Raw genomic sequence first — 17,969 nt, 5'->3', positions numbered from 1 at the left:
CAGGAAACCCTCCCAGGTAACAGTGCGATCTGCAACTCTACAAAACATTGATGTGCCCAGGCAGTATATGAAGAGCAGTGCACGTGTAGCACAGTAAACGTCATTGGCAGTGTGTTGAAGGCACAATGTGTATGTTTTCAGGCAACAGCGATTTAGGTAGGACTCTGTATGTGCAGTATTCAGTGAATGCATGAAAGCCTGGCCGGTGCAAGCCAAGCAAAACAAGCTGGGGTAATGCAGTGCATTTGGTAGGAAGTATGCATGGTTCTGTGTCTGAAAATAATAGCAGGGCAGTGGGGTACTGAGACTAGCACTGAGACACCGTGAATGTCCAAATTCAGTGTGTGGGTGAATCTCAAGGTTTTGACCATATCTTCCATGAAGGCTTCCCCTCTTTGACAAGTTCGAGAGGCATGCAAGAGGGAAATTCTACTTTTTGCTGGAGCCAAAAGGATGTGACCATAGGTGGCATTCAACTAACACATACTTGGTTAAAACGATAATCTGCTATACCATTACTCCACTGAAATTGCACCACAGACGGGATTCCTACAGGATATACAGGTTCTATGGTATAAGTCAGCACAGTTTAACTACAGTTTCTCCCAGAGTCGCCATTCCCCAGCACACTGCGGGCCACTGAGGAGAGAAAGCCATTATGTGTACATTCTTACTCTTCCCACCCCAGAGGGCAGACATGTTCTCTGTGAATTTTCTCCTGGGATTCCACACTCTCCAGAATCCAGCATGTATTGGTAAAATTGCTGAAATTGGCTGTAGAAACCCTACTTCAATCTTGGGGTGGTTTAACAAGAAAGTTCAATTACTAATATGGCAAATCGAGTCCTGATCACAAATATCCTGCATTTGCAGACTATTTTTGATGAGCAGTCAATGCCCTCATCCACCACTTCTTCCACAATGTTTGGAAGTAATCCCTGCTCTCCCAAAACATCCACACTATAACATGAGCAGAGGTAAACGTGTTAGTGATACGAAAATAATAATAAGTAAAATTATGACAAAATCCCAATGTTTAACAAGTTAACACTAACCCCCTCAGGATGTACACTGAAAACTCTACAGTGGGGGAATTAATCTCATACTCCGGGGGCAGACATGATTTAAAAAGCAAAGCTTGCTGTGCACAACAGAGGGTTAATAACGTTTTAGACACGAGCTATTCTACTCCTTTAGCATTGTTGGAAAGTTTCCCACCCTACATCCTAAGGTGATATGTGCTCTTGACAATGCCCACTCTCCATAGAAAATCCACTGCATTTTCTGGAGGTCACAGCACAGATCTTCTGTGCTCAATTCCACCTTTGCTGTTTCTCGCAGCCTTCCAAGGTTCCTGCCCATTGATACTGGGATGTGAGATGTAGAGCTAAAATAGTAAATCTATATACTTCCTCTATATGCACTTACCTTTTGATATTTTATTCTTCGATATTCTGCCCACAATATTGGTGTATCTTGATATTCCTAGCCTCAATATTCAGCAGAAGAATCCAAAGCAAATCATGATGAAGAAGAGTTTCTAAAATAAAAGCTTTAATTTTGTTAATCTTGACCTCTGACATTCGAAGGTCACAATCCTTCCCGAATTTGGAAACCAGAAAAGTGGGCCTGCTATGTTCAAAGACCCCTGTGGCTCCTTCTGCAACAAATAGAATGAAGTCACAAGTGCCCCTTTCAGTACTTTTAAAATTTCTGAATTGATGATTGGGTTTCCGCCAATTACTTTTTTAATTTTTAACCAGGTTTCAGAGAGAGAGAGACAGCTTTTTGAAGAGCAAGCATGTTAGTGACAGTGTAACACCTACAGGCAGGCTGATTTCTATGTTCTAATGATTCTGAATTAGATTGAATGGGTTCTACCAGAAGGCTCATCCCAGGGCCTAAATTAGGTGTTGCAGATTTGCCATCAACTGTTCTAGTATTTTTCATCGTATCTTAGGTCAGCCAAGCTCACTATGCCTCAATCTTCTTTGGTCAGGATAGTCATTTTATAGTTGCCAAACCAGCACTGGTCAATACCACCACTATATTGTCTGCTACCGAGCTGTTGCTTTTCTTGGGACCTTTAGTCTCTGTGTTGCTCAAGCTGGAGCGGAGTGAGGGATCTCAAGACCTCCACACCCTCTTCATGCCTGTATTTTCTATCAACTTGCTGCTTTCATTAATGAAGTGTAGCAGTTTTTACACAGTACATTTAAAAAGTCATGAAAAATAGTTGGAGACACTAATTACTAACGAAATCTTGCTTCCAGACCCCATATTTTCATCATTCCAGCCTTCCAAACAAAGCATGTGCCAATGTCATGGGGTTTGACCTTGCCCAATCCACTTTCAAAGACCAGCGAGTAGACAACTTAACGATCAGTCCTGAATTTTGCAAATAGGTTGGGCTATAATATTTTTTCAGAAGAAACAACTTAAAAAAGAAAAAATGAGGGAAATGCCTATAAACGAAAACCAAATTTGGTTTAATAAATCCTGATCGATTAAGATACAAGATATTAGAGTCCAGAAAGTAGCCGATTTAAGTAATATTTTTCAAACATGTATAGTTAATATTACCAAATGTAGCTAAGAACTGGATAGCTGCAGGTAAAGAATGACATAGGACATATCTCAGTGCATGGTGTCTTAAAGCATAAAGTGTAGATCTTGACGGGGAACGCTGGGACAATTCAGTCCAATAACACCTGTCTGACATTAATACTCATGTTATACAAACATCAGGTTTACGTCAGTTAAATGCACTGGCTGTATATAACTGAAGCAAAGTCACTAGTCACAGATTCAAAACATTTCATGGCTGACTCAGACTCTTCCTTCCACTGTCAATAACACGAGGACCACTGATTTAGATGATAGCAATATCCATTATCAATGTCCGTCCACCTAAGAAAGGGAAAACTGAATCAAATTCAAGACCCACAGACTTCCCAGTTTGCTGCCACCTGCCCAATACCTGTGACACAAGAACTGGCTAACTGATTGTGCATGGTCATCTTACCTGCCTACCTGTCTAGAAAAAGACACACAAACCGTATTATTGCCATACGGACCCCGTCCATCCTAAAGAACCAGCGACAGAAGATACTTTCAGAAGGCGCTCCACTGAGACACCTCCTTGCATGCCAAATCTGTTGACCTGCCTCCTCAGCTATCTACCCTGAAGGGCCTCCTGATTCCAGCACCCTTCACTTCCTTGCTCCAGCCGCTTGATGTTACGGTAGTAGGCATGTGGCCCGCCACCTGCAATACACCTTACAGACAGGACTCAGACATCCAGGAGAAATTGGTGTTTACTGTCGGCAGGAACTGGGCCCCTGGTCCCCCCCACTTCATCTGCCACTTATCATCAGCAGAACGATTCCATCTCAGGGCTGCACCTTCAACTCCCAAGGCCTCAAGCCTCTCCAACAAATCTTACCACAAGGATCCCATAGTGTGAGTCAAGTTTAAGTATCAGTACAGTCCTCCCCACACCTACCAGTGGACAGTACCTCATCTAGGCTCCAGAAAGTATCACCAAGCCTTTGAAGCACAAGCCAAGTCTTGAAAGCCGCACTTCTTTTAGCTGCCAGGACCTTGAGCTAATGAGCTGGCCTGTAAGAAAGGCACTGCATTTTCATGTTGGTGGTCATCCAAGGTGAATATCTATGCTCAATCAGATGGCAACTATCTATATTTTCTTGGCATTCATGCTCTAGGAATGTCTTCTGAACCCCAGTTATTGCCATCCTTACTAGCAATTTGACCTGTTATGGCAACCGTCCACCCCACATCAGCAGGTTAGGTGCTGGTGCTTTTCCATGAGCTCAGGCGCCCTTCATGTGCATGTGAGTTAAATCCAGTGTTGAGTTTTGAGCGCCACATTTTGATCAAACACACCTGAGTGTAAAAAGACGTGATCGCCCTCATCTGCTCTACCAACCCCTCCTAGCCTTCTAACCCATTCCTTCATACTCTATTAATTAAATGGGAGCGCCTTTGCCAGAATCTTCACATCGTTGTCAAGGAATTGTTTATTTTGTTTAGGTATTTTATCATAAGAATCCATTGGAAAGACCTATCTTTTAAAACCTGGTCTTTATACAATATACTTGAAAGACATATCCTACCCAGTAAAGAAATCCATGGTAATAAAAATAAATTGTTTTCCCCTAGACGAAATAGTGTGTGTGACAGGAAAGGTACATAAAAAGGTAATCACTATAAAGCCCTACTCTTATGCACAGATGAAATATATGAATAGACGCATTATTAATTTTTTGTAACAACTAAGTATGAAAGAATCCTACACTCTTATGACCAGATTACATTTTTCACCTAAAATATTGCAAGAAAAAGACTTGGTGGAAAAGCCTAACCACTGTGGGGCCGAAACAATGCAAGATCTTCCCCCTTACTGAAAAATGCCCCTACACTAGATTTTCAATCGTGCTTAGAAAACCTCAGAAACAATCTCTCTCTGAATACCTAATGCTTGTCTAAACTTAAGAAATGTGTTCCATCATTTGGTTTTCTTGTACTTGACCAGCGGGCCCCCGCCCCTTCCCAGTCTTTTTCTCCCCTACTTGGCCCCTCCTCACACCTACAGCTTGAAACTAGAATTTTTGTCTGGTAGTAGCTGTGCATTAGAAAAAAATACAAAGAAATATCTCTGTGCAATGTCTAGGCTACGAGCTATCCATGATAATCTTTAACCCCTTCGCTGCGGCGGGAATTCCGCCGCAGCGCTGGGGGGTGCGGGGGGGGCAGCACGGCGGCGCTGTGCTCATGACGGAGCCACTCCGTCATGAGCCACGGTTGAGCTGTGCTCATGACGGAGCGGTTCCGTCATGACTCCGCCCAGTTGCGTTGTCCCCCCGCACAAGCGGGGAAAAAGCGCCGCGTGGGCGGAGCGGCCGCCAACGGTCGTGGCATGACGGAACCGCTCCGTCATGAGCACACGGCAACCGTGGCTCATGACGGAGCGGTTCCGTCATGAGCGGGGAAGAATGCCACAAAACAATCACAAGTTGGTAACACACTAACAAAGCTAAAACTGTTCCCCTACTTGAATGTAGTGTCAAACGCTATCTCAGATGTGAAATAGTCAATATACATAAACTCACTAGACTACAATCTGGAAATTTTTGCCACATAGGAGAACAGGCTCCAAGGCTTTTCCATCGCTGGCCCTCACTTCCCTGGAGCACCTTGAACCCAATTATCCTTTCTCACACAACAATCTTCGAGGCAGTGAGGGAGGGCTAGCTATAATACAAAGTAACACTACTCATATCACCCTTAGGTAAATTGAAAGCTCTGCGACAAAAGGTAACAGAATTGCACTAGCCTACAACTTGGAAGTTGAATTATCACTAGGCATCAACATATACAAACTACTGACAGAGTTCCTCCAGTCGCTCTATCTCCACAACCACTCCCATGCAGAAGACATGCTTATCTACCGTCAAATAACAGGCTATCCAGACCAATTTGAAAACAAAATGTACTTCCTCCCCAGTATCTAAGTATACCCAAGTAATACTAGCCTAAAGCTGAATATCTCAAAGACTAAACTCTTGTGCTTTAGCCACTCACACCTCCTTAAAATGGCCACCTTCTGTAGAGAATTCATACATATCAAAATATAATTTGTGAGTGATAAAAGATCCTAACCTAAGCATACATTTGCAAATCGGAGAAAGTGATCAGAAATTCCACCAAACCAAACTCCAAGGAAAGGGTTTACCATTTATTCCCAACAAATATCACTTCATGGTTGTTAAGGTCTTGACAAATTCTACAGCAACACTGTGTACCACAGACAACCATCAAACCTTAAACGGATTCAAACTCAGGAGGAAGAATGATGTAACATTTTTATAGCCATGAGCCAGTATCATCAGCACACTCAGAAGATCACACTGGCTCCCAGTCAAGGGCAAAATGGTATTAAAGAATCTCAATTACACATACAACTGCATTAAAGATGTAGCCCCCAAATACCTGCAGGTAAAAACACTTGCAACTCACCGTGGCTCATTGCTTAGTATCGGAGGATGAAGGTTTCCCACATTCAACCAAAATCAGATGCAAAAACAGAGGCAACTGACGATTCTATGAGGTGGCCACTAACCCTTTAGAACAGCCTGCACTTCCGATTTTTTGTAATTATTTTGAACAAATAATGAATAAGTAAAATTTGTATGTGTTACTTTTAAAATGAAGATAGTTCCATTCCCAGTTAGGACTTTAAGACGAGATGAACGTCAAATACGCGAATATGTAAATCCACTGAATATTAGGAGGATGTACTTTCTTTTCTGCAATACTGTATAGCACAGATAATGTCAGGAATCAACTTAAGGTGGTCCTGCTCCAGGAAAGGTCTAACTTGTTGGCATATTGTGTATTAAAGCTTGATGCGTAACAAGGTAGCTCTGCGAGAGTAACTTTTTACTTTACTTCAACAGCTAAACATGGCAATGCATTAAAGAATCCCCACGTCATCACTTGCTTGGCAAACGCTGTCCCTTTCCAGCCAAATATATAAAATGTGATTCTTTAAAAGGAGTTTTTGGGGGGAGTGATTTGTGGGATTTATAAATTATCACTGATCATCTTTAAAGTTAATTCTTAAATATACTAGACTGAGGTACATGATGATGACAATCTTAAGTACTCGTTTTGGCTTAACCCAGACACTTTGATGTATGATTTTGAAAACAAACAAGCTGCTTCTTTCTAAGACATAGCCAGAGGCCTAAATCAATGAATCAATACAGCTAGTTAGCCACCGCTGTCTAAATGCATCTGCTATTTCTTTTTCCACGCTGGAATTCTATAAAATCGGCTGAATACTTTTGTCAAATTTCTTGAAACTGCACACATTCTCCTTTCATATTTAATTCATTTCGATTTTCAAAAAGTTTACACCAACTTTTAAAGCTGGTGCAACAAAAAGTTATATTACGGTCTCCATAAAAATTCATCTGGGGAACAACATTTACGTATACACATTTAGCAGCACATCAATTACTGGAGAGGTGCTGCTATGCTAAATGTAACAAAACAAAAAAAGACCCTCCAAGAAATGTATCTATTTGCACTGCCCACCCGTACACGGGTTTTGCACAAATCCTCTGATAATAGTCTAAACAGATAACATAATGCATTTTTTAAATTAGCAAGTAATCTATTTCTAAGCTCTATGCTCATCAAAATGAGTGTCTCCGCAGCTTTTAAGGCACGAGGCCCATAACTTTTATTGTTCAACTCAACAGTCATGAACTCGGACTACTACCGTACGGCTGCGTACGACCCATGAGAAGTCACACGTTGGAATCACAGCTGTGGTGTGCACGTTCCACACATACAACACTTGGCAAAATATTTTCCACTGGACAACACCGCCAGCAGCCTCTTTAGGCCAGGCAGTGACAGAGCTGGCATTTGTTCTCGTTTCCACCTTCCCACCTGTCTTACTCCTCACCAGTCACTCTAACGCACTCACTTCCCCACACAGAGGTGCAGTGTACTTCAAGCCGGACGTACTCAGTAACTGCAGCCCACAAAATAAGTGGGCTTCGCATGTCAGATCGCTGATGAGGATTTATGTGGTGGCTGCTTTATTGTTTTCACTTTAAGCACATCTATGCTTCGCCTTTTGTAGTGTGTTTATTTCTTGCAGCTTCTGGTGGCTTGCTTCCCCCACTGCCTATGCCTATGTTGAACAGCGCTTCAGGCTTAGACACTGGGAACAAAACACCGGATGGCTCATCTGTCAGGGCATTCAAGTAGAGTGTAAAACATTGAACAGGGGCAAGAAGCACATTTAAAGAAAAACAGCAACAATTCAAACTCTGTTGAGTTTACAGGCTTAACCCAATGTGTGAATACACTGCAACCTTGCACAAAAGCAAGGAGATTTGAGCTGTCCACAACGGGATAATGAAAGACAAAAGGACATTTTCCTGCAGAAGCTCAGCAACAAAAATATGTAATTTGGAGCACACACGAAAAGACATGCTAGACATCTAAACGCCGATAATTATGGCATCCCTGTGCCTGTCTAGACTGGGGTGCTGTGTGGGTGTGCGCGAGAACACTTACCAGGACTCTCCACTCGCTTGTAGTGGTATGGATTGATGCAGACCTCCTTCTGCTTTGAGCCAAAGGGAAACTCGCAGCACTCCAGCGGCTTAAGTTCATGGTGGCTCTGGAGGTCCGGCCAGCGCCATACACGACAGTAAATGACATGCGGCAGTCCTTTGCGGTGGGACACCTGAAGCCGCCCATCCAGAGAACGGGGAATGGTCACACAGTTACTTGGCTGCCCCGGGCAGCTCAGCGCCTTTTCCAGCTCCTCCATGGCACCTTTTTTCTTCTTGAGTTTCTTTACCAGAGCGTCCACTGCTTTCTCTGCCCATTTCTCTTCCTCGTCTCCCTGCTTCCATCCCAGCAGCCGCTTCACTGCTGGGCTAGTGAAGGAGAACAAGCTTGTCACGTTCATTGTGACCAGTCTCTGTCTTCAAAAGAAGCGAATGGGCAAGTCAAGAGCACACACAACAAAAGCAACCTGGGCGGCTAAAATCCACTCAAAAACCACTGTATCCTAGGAATCTTGGGGGAAGTGCTGTCTTCCTAGTCAGGAAATCATGCAAGGTTGGGTTGCAGCATTGCGACGCAGGCAGAAGCGGGTTCCTGGCCTTTTCCAGTTCCTAGAAAGAGGAGCAGCACCTAAAAGGAGGAAAGGAAACAAACAATATATCAGCAACAGCAATACTAGCAGAATGCGTCCAGATGTGCAAATGGAATGGAGAAAAACATCCATGCTGCAGCCTAGGCAGCTTGCAGGAAGTGACTAAGCTGGCAGCACATCGTGGTAATGACAGAGCACACAGTGCATTTGTTTTTTTCCCCAAGCTATGGGTTTTGTGAAACTTGTGACCTCTGCTGAAAAGAGAAGTGAATGTTCCTCCCAACAGAAAAAAAAAAAATGACTCAGCGCTACAAAAACAGGAGTTTCGAAGGGAGCCAATACAAAACACTGCCTTTCTTTTGAAAACTGAAAATGAAGTTAGGTGGGCATCAAACACCAACGTCAAAGGTGGGTAATTAGAAATACAATCAAGCAGTGCAAATGCAAATGGGCGGATTTAACATGTTAGACTACAAACACAAGTAGAGATTTCCATCATCAACCAAACCTGCAAACTCATGTGAAAGCACTAATGTTGTGGCTGTGTCTAAATGAATCCTTCATGTACTATTCCTGCTTTGACGATCAGAGGACTAAATATTAGGAATATATGCATGGTCATCATTGGTTATGTAAATGAAAAGCGGGTTAGTGTCTCACCTTTCTCGCCGGATGAAGCCATGAAGTGGCTGGGAGTGCTCAAAAGCCTTTAACTCTCCAACAATTGCTTCGTAACAGTAATGACTCGAGTAGGTGCTAGCAGTCCAGCAACTACCTGTCCATGACTGGACTTTAGGACTGCCACTTTGCTAATCAATTCAATAATGTGAACAAGGAATACAGCCATCAGCTCAATTTGACACCGTGGACACACTATTCTTCTCAATATAATTGATCATCTTATGAACCTTCAATGTCACGTCCTGAAGTGGATTCGAACATTCCTCACAGATCACATGGTTTGTGGAGTCCCTAAGGGACCTGCCCTCATCACTTTTATTTTTCAACATTTATATGCTTCCATTTGCCTGGATGATTGAGGACTGTGGTCTGCGAGGTTACCTATATATGCACATGAAACGAAGCCCAGATCCTGCTGGATTGTCGTGGGGATTGTAATGAAGGCTTACTGGTATTTAGTTTGGCTCTGGACTCAAAATAATTGCTATGGTTAAATGCCAATAAGACCATGGTGCAACTTTTATAAACACTTGACCACTGACTGTTTTGCACACACTTAAGATGCTCATATGCCTCTCATGGTACACTCTGTTGAATGCTAGTGCAATAAGAAACAAAGGCTGTCCTTTGCCAGAATTACGTATGGCATTATCTACAACTTATAGGAAGATTTTTTTGGTGCTGAAATCGGCTACGAAAAGAGATATATGGGTGAAGGCCATTTTTTTTTTATTGCAGACTTTTAAAAAAAACATTTTTGATGGGATAAAAGGTTTTGAAATTCTGATTAATCTTAAATCTACACAAACAACCGTGAAAATGCATACTGATTTGAAGCCAAAAATAATAAAACAAATTACAGCACAACAAACGCACAACTTATTTTCAACAATTTAGAATGTTTAGAAAAAGTTAATTGGAAAATGTATCTCTCCTTTACTGCTCGCTCCATTGCTAGTCTTTATTCAAGGTCACTTCCCCCACCATATATATTCGTGGAAATTCTCACTGTGCCATGAGTCCAGCCTCTGCATTCTCACACGGTTTGCCTCAGCCCTACTGTGCATTTTTGTTCAACTACATACTTTCCAAATTGAGTGATGTGGGTGGGGCAAAAGGGAACCTCCAATAGATGACTGAGTGACTGTGGTTCAGCTGCTTCCTTGCACAGGACCGCTAAACAGGATACCAACGCTTGGCCCAGCCTGAACCTTGGCAGAGCCGTCATTACAATAAATTAATTAGGCCTGGGCGTAGTTCGCGAAGTAGCACTTCGCGAAGCTACGCAAAGTGAAGTTCGCACTACGCGAGCTACGCGTAGCACTTCGCGAACTGCGTAGTACCTTGTTCGCACTATGCCAGATGTCGTTTTCAATGATTGCACAGTGCGGACAAGCAACCGGCACTGTGCAATCATTGAAAATGGCATCTTGGACAGTGCGAGCTGTAGTTTTCTGCTGCTCGAGTAGATTTTTACTCGAGCTTCAGCTTTCTCAACGCGAACTGGTAGTTTCTCATCACGAGCCGTCGCGAGCATACGCAACCACTCGCAATGAGAAACCTGACCTCCTCGCGTTGGGAATCTCGCCGGGAGGTTTATTTTCCATGCTCGCGATCGCCAACTTGAAGTTGCTGATCGCGAACAAGGAAAAGGTCTCGCCGGGATGTCATTTTGCTTGCTCGCGGTCGCCAACTTGACGTTGAGGACCGCAAGCAAGCAAAATATGACCGCAGCACTACGCAACACTACGCTACGCGTGTTCGCACTGTGCTACGTGCAGTTCGCGTAGTGCGAAGTAGCGCAAACTTCGCGAGCGTAGCGTAGTGCTTTGCCCAGGCTTAAAATTAATGTCTCAGGTAGTCTCTGAATTCTTCTGGCACTAGGTCTTTGCTGCCACTTTTTATCCCATTTATTCTACCCAGCCTTTTGGATGCTTCTTTGTACATGCTTCTAAGATCTACAGGTAATTAAAAATTCTGAATTTTCTGCAGAAAATACCAAGATGTAATTTTGTACTGTCACAAATTTGTAGAAGTGTACTTGTTCTATGATCCAATTCGGCTTTTTCATTTTTTTAAGAAGAGGCCTGTGATGAGATGAAAGCTGTTGTGAATGACAGGTCTGCACCCCTCCCCCCCACCCCACCGTCCCCATTTCAATAGCAAAATAACTGCAAGTGCCTAAAATGTGTAACAGACTCAATAAGTAGGGCTGGATTAGGGTCATTAGCAAAGATGGGTTGGTGGAGTAGGTCATGCTTTTGTCAATGATCTGTCTGCAAGCTGAAGTTGCTGTGATTGTTTGATTTTGCAAATTTAGCATTTTTTTTTTATTACAAGGACTACAATGATGCCTCTTTTCTGATATTATGTATCATGCTAATAAAAAATGTGTCATTCTCTTCTTAATGCAAGGATGGATAATTGTGAAGATTATTGGACTTGAAGTGTCTCTCAATATCTTGAAGAAACTTTTGTAAAGCACCTAAGAAGCTTTTCCAAAGCTCTGAGATAGGTAGGTTTTAGGCCTGGTAGATGCTGTCCTTGAACAGCTCGCTTCCAGTTCAAAGACTGGTGCATGAGTGTGTGTATTAGTAGGTTAGTGTGAGGGAGCACAAAGGGTGAGGGAACGGGTATATATATCCATCCTTCCTTTTTTTGGTCCTTTGGTATAATTCTATCCATCATCTCCTTGTATTTGCTATGACTTTGATACCTTAAACAGTTGAATTAAGTTATGATTTGTATCGGATTGCATCACTTACCTACCATCTAGCACTTTTTACTCCATTATGGGACACCTAAGTGTACTATCAGCTGGGCAGCACAGTACCTCAGGGGGAGTACATGGTTGGCAGAGGTTTTTTTATTTGTTGTGACCATGCGAGAGAAACTTTTTTGGATCGTTCATGAGTAACCAGAGGTGCTCTTATCTTGTTTGGGTCCGCAATGTCAAACATTACGATACTATAGTCAGAAGAAAGAGGCAAGGATCTACCTGGATGGTCTGTGTTATACGTAGGTGAATTAGCGTGAGGAAGTAGGGGAACTAAACATATAGGCAGCTACAAAACTACATGGAAAGGCAGGGGAGTGCTGTGTGAATGTACACCAAAAGAGAGGTAATCAGAGAAGACCAAGTGATCCATACGGGATTGTTACAAGGCAGGAATGCTGTCAAATGAGAAACTGAGGCCTAATGGGCAAGCATGGAAATTAACCACATTATCAGGCGCTATGCACCTTAAAAGGCACAAATTCACACATCTAGAGACTAAACAGGCAATAAATCTCACCAATGCTGAGGGCACAGCAGATAAAAAGCAATAACCAACTAAGGCGATCAAATGATACTGCCCCTTGTACCACAGAGATCAGCGAAGACATCACACCCTTAATAAAATAGGCTTACCATGAGAAGTGGGGGGTGGTTGTAGTCCTGACAAGGTACGGTGGGGGGTTTAAAGCAGCATGTCTGTTTCTGCCAACGTACCATGGGGCAGAGGTGGGAACTGGAAAAACGCATCACTCCCTTGCGCCCTCCACAGAGCACAAGGGGGGAGCGGAGGTGGCTGTGGCTCTTTGTTCCCACTTTTCTCTGCCATAAAATTCAGTTTTAACATTTGTGGGCACCTGGGTAGCCCATATGTAACTGCACTGCATCGCAATCATTTCTACATTTATCCCTACCCAACGCAGGCTTTCTATGAGTCGTCGGAGTCTAAATACAGGCGCCAAACTGCGAGCTGCAGTTCCTATGTATACCAATTAAATTCTTGATAAAGTGGATTTAGGCGTAGACGAGTGCACACAATCACCGTACAGCCGTTTCCTTGCAAGACATTTGCACTCGAACAAAATACAGGTCAACAATAACATGAAAAACATGTCAAGAACACCGGTCTCAAAAACTGGAGCCCGAGGCCGCACTTGTCTTTGCTGGCCAGCTGGCCGCGAGGCCTCTAAGAGGAGAAAGCCGGTTAAGGAAGAAATGAGTAAGAAAACACGGGCTGCCACTTCCTGGAAATGGGAGTCGACCTGTGTCCAGCATTCCCGAAGCAGCGGCCAATTGCTGCGTCAACTGCCGAGTCATCCATGACAAACCAAACACCGACACTTCAGAGCACCTTTTCTATGTCTTCACTATGCGCCGTTCATTTCCAAACTTAAAGAGCTACGTACCACACGCTAGTACTCAGTGCCTCGTCTGTGCAGCACATTTGATTTTTATTGCAGCGACTTGGGTTTATCGCCGAGTGACTAGTGTCCTCTCAAAGGAAAGTACACAAAGCTTCACACCTGAGACCTAATAAAAAAAATTACAAAAATAAAAGCGAGTCCGGCTCTAAGCTTAAAGTGGAAAAGAAAGGTTCATCAAACAAGATAATAAAGAAAAGGCATCGCTCTCTTCTTGAGAAAAAAAAAAATATATATATATATATATATATATACATGCTCATATACTTGCCACATAAAAAGAATTTGGAACCAAAAGTTCACCTTCAATCGCCCCTCCAGTCTCCCTCAGCTCACCATCCCGGAAAAGCCGATGTTTTTAATGTTTGTTGTTTAAATTACAATGAAACCAACGCAGGAACTTGTGGTCACCGCTGTGTGACAGTATGATCACTTAGCTAGGATGTGGGAAGAGTGTGCAGTCACGCAGTGTTTTGGGAGGAAAAACAATTTCGTAATAAAGGCAAAACAATGTCAACTGAGAAACAGGTGCAAACACAAGAGGAAAAAAAAAAACCAGAATACAGAACGTGCAAATTTATTAAACTTAAACAACTGTGTGGACACATCAAATATTTATGGCCCTCCAAAAACGCCATTCACTCAACAACAATGCTACCTTTGTTCAGAAGATCATAACCATTTTTTGAGGTTGTGGACTGGACAGAGCTAAAATTGCCCCTAAAATTCACTACCTGTGCAACTCGACCGCAGACTATGAGCACGCACTCCCTGTCTCCTAAATCCAGGGCACGCAGACATGCTACAGATGCCACTGGTTATATGGACTGATACTGGGCTCCCGTTAATTGTTTGTGGTCTTGTTAACAAGGCCTGTAGATGAAGGGCTGCAGACTTAGGGAGCTAGTTTGTCGGCGTATGTAGCCAAGTTGTTGGGGGCCATGAACACCTAGGTGGGTCAGGTCCGTTACCTCAAAAAAATAGATGATGGGCTATAGATACTTTTAGGTTTGAAACTGAATTCAAACCTCTCACACCGTAAATGAACGACTTACATTTGCCCTGACACCAAATTCATGTTTAAGGGAGGGGTCCTCCTCACAGTATTCCGATATATTTATATTGACGCACCAAGACCGTGGACTCTCTCATGGACCTGACACACCTAACACACCTAAGAATGAGGGATAGACTTCCTGTAGAGCTCGTAGAAATTGAGACTACTTTTTTTTTAAAAAAAAGAGTAATCTGAGCTTCTAATGGCTGGCAACTCGGGTAGCTTTCCTCTCCATGAAAAAAGTGTATTTCCCTTTCAACAAGAGGCTTGTCCACCATTTTGTGATAAGCAGATCTGACAAAGAGTTACAGGTACTCATTGCTCCATTTAGGTCAACCATGCCAAAATCTGGAGAGGCTAACCCTCCAGTGGCATGGTCAGCTGAAACATGCAAAAAGGAGCACGATATGGAGTCTAAGGACGTATACAAGAACAAGCATTTGCAATGCAATGCAATCGGTCTCGTCTTTGGGGCCTTCTTTGTGTTTAGCTATGCAGGACATTAGCCTGGGTGCTGAAACATCTACTGTTCTTTAACATGGAGGGAAAGTAAGCACTAAACTGCGTGACACGCCAGGTATGGGAACACATGGAGAGAAATATTGCCTTTCAGCTGGAAATGGTGTAGTCCAAAGCTCTGTTTTTAATATAAAATCGGGGGCTTTGGTGGTCAGATCACTGAAAATGCAAGATTTGGAAAAAATATTATTGTCTACGGATGCTCATGGAAGACAATTTCTATGGACTGGAATCTAGAGAATGCTAAAGTAATTCTGGTATTTTACTGACCTCTGCTGGTCGTCTTCTATCAAGAAAGTTAAATAGAGGCAGTTAAACAGAAAAAAGTCCCTAAGCCGAAGCAGACAAGTCCTAGGGCTGATCTCCAGAGCCCACAAAGTACATAGACATACAAGTATATACTAAAGGTCTCGAATGCTCGACCTAAAAAGCAGTCTGATGTGTGGGAGTTTTTCACCTACCTGGAACGGAAGAAGATGGAAGCACACCAGTTATATGCAAACTGTAAGAAATGAAGCTAGACTGGGAGCAAGAGGCCACTGTAATTGTAACTGGGTTTTGTATCGCGCCAACTCACCGACAGGTCTCAAAGCGCTACTGACCAAGTACAGCACCAAAGATGGACTAAGAATATATAGGTGTCTGATCTAGTAACCGACTATTGAAGCGGGAATGCGTTTTTAAAGAGTAAAGTTTTTAAGGACTTCCTAAGATGGAGAAGATTGGGTTCTCTGCGAAGTGCCTCCGGTAGCTTATTCCAAATGGTAGGAGCCTGAACTGAAAAAGATCTGCCTCCTTTTGTCGTTAGCTTAAAACGTGGACGGGATAGCAGAAAAGATCCGGACGATCGCAGGGCGCGCTTAGGTTCGTGTATTTCGAGCCTTTCTTTTATGTCGGCTGGCGCCTGTCCGTGGATTGCTTTGCGGCAGATACACATACTTTTAAATTCAACTCTCTGCACCACAGGCAACCAATGTAGCCTGTGGAGCAGAGGGGAAGCATGAGTTCTCCTCGGCATTCCAAAAATCAGACGTGCTGCGTCATTCAGGATGATCTGAAGACGGTTGATGGAGTTCCTTGGAAGGCCGAGGTACAACGCATTGCCATAGTCTATTCTAGACACTATTGTGGCTGAAACAATGGTTCGCAGCATATTCCTCGAGAGCAAGGGGGCGAGTTTACGTAGTTGCCTGATCAGATTGGTACAGGAACCAACTACAACGGATACTTGGTTGGCCATCGAGAGTTCCTGATCGATTTTCATCCCAAGACTCTTGACACTAGGGCATGGTTTCGGAGTAGGTCCTAGTTCTTGTGGCCAAAACAAATCGTTCCAGGGGGAAGTAAAAGTTGAGATTACAAGGACTTCCGTTTTGTCTGGAATGATTTTCAGCAAATTGGACGACATCCAATTCACTGTAAATCGTAGTATGTCTTGGACCATTGATTGAGCCGATGGTGTATTATCGATACTCAGCAACAGCTGAGTATCGTCGGCATAGTTAAAAACTTTACACTCCATGTTTGCCAGGGACTCTATCAATGGTTGTAAATAAAGATTAAATAGGAGCGGAGAGAGCGCCAATCCCTGCGGGACTCCACAGGCTAACATGCCCACACCTGAGACCTGGTCTGCCAACTGGATCTTCTGCGTCCTTCTTGTTAAGAAGGCTGTTAACCATTTGAGGGCTTGCTCTCCTATCCCAAACCCAGCCAGTCTGTCCAGGAGCAGTGCATGGCTGACAGTATCAAACGCCGCTGAAAGATCTAATAATATCAGGGCGCCTGGCTTTTTACTGTCAGCCATGCATCTTAGCTCGTCCAGTACCGACAGCATTACTAGTTCTGTGCTATGGTGGGCACGAAAACCAGCTTGCCGCTCCTGGAGAAGATGGTGGGATTCCAGGAGGGATGACAAGGATTTTAATACGTGCTGTTCTAGTACCTTTGACAGAAGTGGAAGCTGGGAAATTGGCCTGTAGTTCTTCAGGCGAGTTGGATCAGCTCCAGGCTTTTTTATCAGGGGTCTGACGCGTGCCTCTTTGAAGGCAGATGGTAATGATCCAGTGGCTAGTGAGGTGTTTAAAAGGTCTAAAATCTGGTCTTCTAGAATCGGTATTGCTAGCCGAAGGATGTCGGGCGGGCAGGGATCGGCGGGGGAGCCAGATTTGATGGATGCTACAAGTTGTCTCAGAGTGGTGGAGTCAATTTCGGGGAAGCTGGTAAAAATCGGGGTTAAAGAGTCTGAGAGAGGCAGTTGTTTGATGTAAGGGACTAGGTTATCCTTCTTGATATCCGACAAGATGGTTGCTACTTTTTCGAGGAAATATCCTTGAAAGGTATCGCAGTCAATCAGGATATCTGCCTTTTCCTCCTTCTTAGTCAGTTCTTTCAAAATTTGGAAAGTCTCTCTCTGAATGTTAGTAGCGTTGTTAATGCGTCTCTCATAATAATCCTTCTTGGCTGATGTAATAAGCTTTTTATATACTTGAAATGATGTTCTATATGATTCCCTGTCGGTATCCTTTTTGGATTTCCTCCAGCATCTTTCGAGGTAGCGAAGCTTTCTTTTTTGTTCACGTAGACCTTCAGTGAACCAGGGGGATCCTTTCTCTACACCTTTTATTTTTTGTGTCTTTTCAGGAGCTAGCTCATCGATTGATTGCCTAAGGGTGGTAATTATCATATTGTACTTTGAGTCTAAATCAGTACAATCAGAAGGGATTGTAAAATTCTGTATGTATTTGGGCAGGGTTTTGGCTAGGGTCTCAGAATTCAATTTTTTCCATTGGCGCACTTTTTTTGTTT

The 17,969-nt window shown here is 43.3% G+C and overlaps 1 protein-coding gene across 1 annotated transcript in view; it reads right to left on the bottom strand.

The window, feature by feature from the left end:
• The window catches only part of SMAD1 (SMAD family member 1), a 155,307-nt gene that overhangs the window by 68,123 nt on the left and 69,215 nt on the right, over positions 1–17,969 (bottom strand). Inside the window, exon 2 of the mRNA XM_085641619.1 lies at positions 8,119–8,745. Within this exon, the coding sequence (XP_085497745.1) occupies positions 8,119–8,518 (400 nt within the window). The 5' untranslated portion in view covers positions 8,519–8,745. The remainder of the gene's footprint in view (positions 1–8,118; positions 8,746–17,969) is intronic.

The sequence above is a fragment of the Triturus cristatus genome, chromosome 2_2 (assembly GCF_964204655.1).
Source record: "Triturus cristatus chromosome 2_2, aTriCri1.1, whole genome shotgun sequence".
Lineage (NCBI taxonomy): Eukaryota > Metazoa > Chordata > Amphibia > Caudata > Salamandridae > Triturus > Triturus cristatus.
This window is presented reverse-complemented; position numbering and strand designations above follow the sequence as displayed.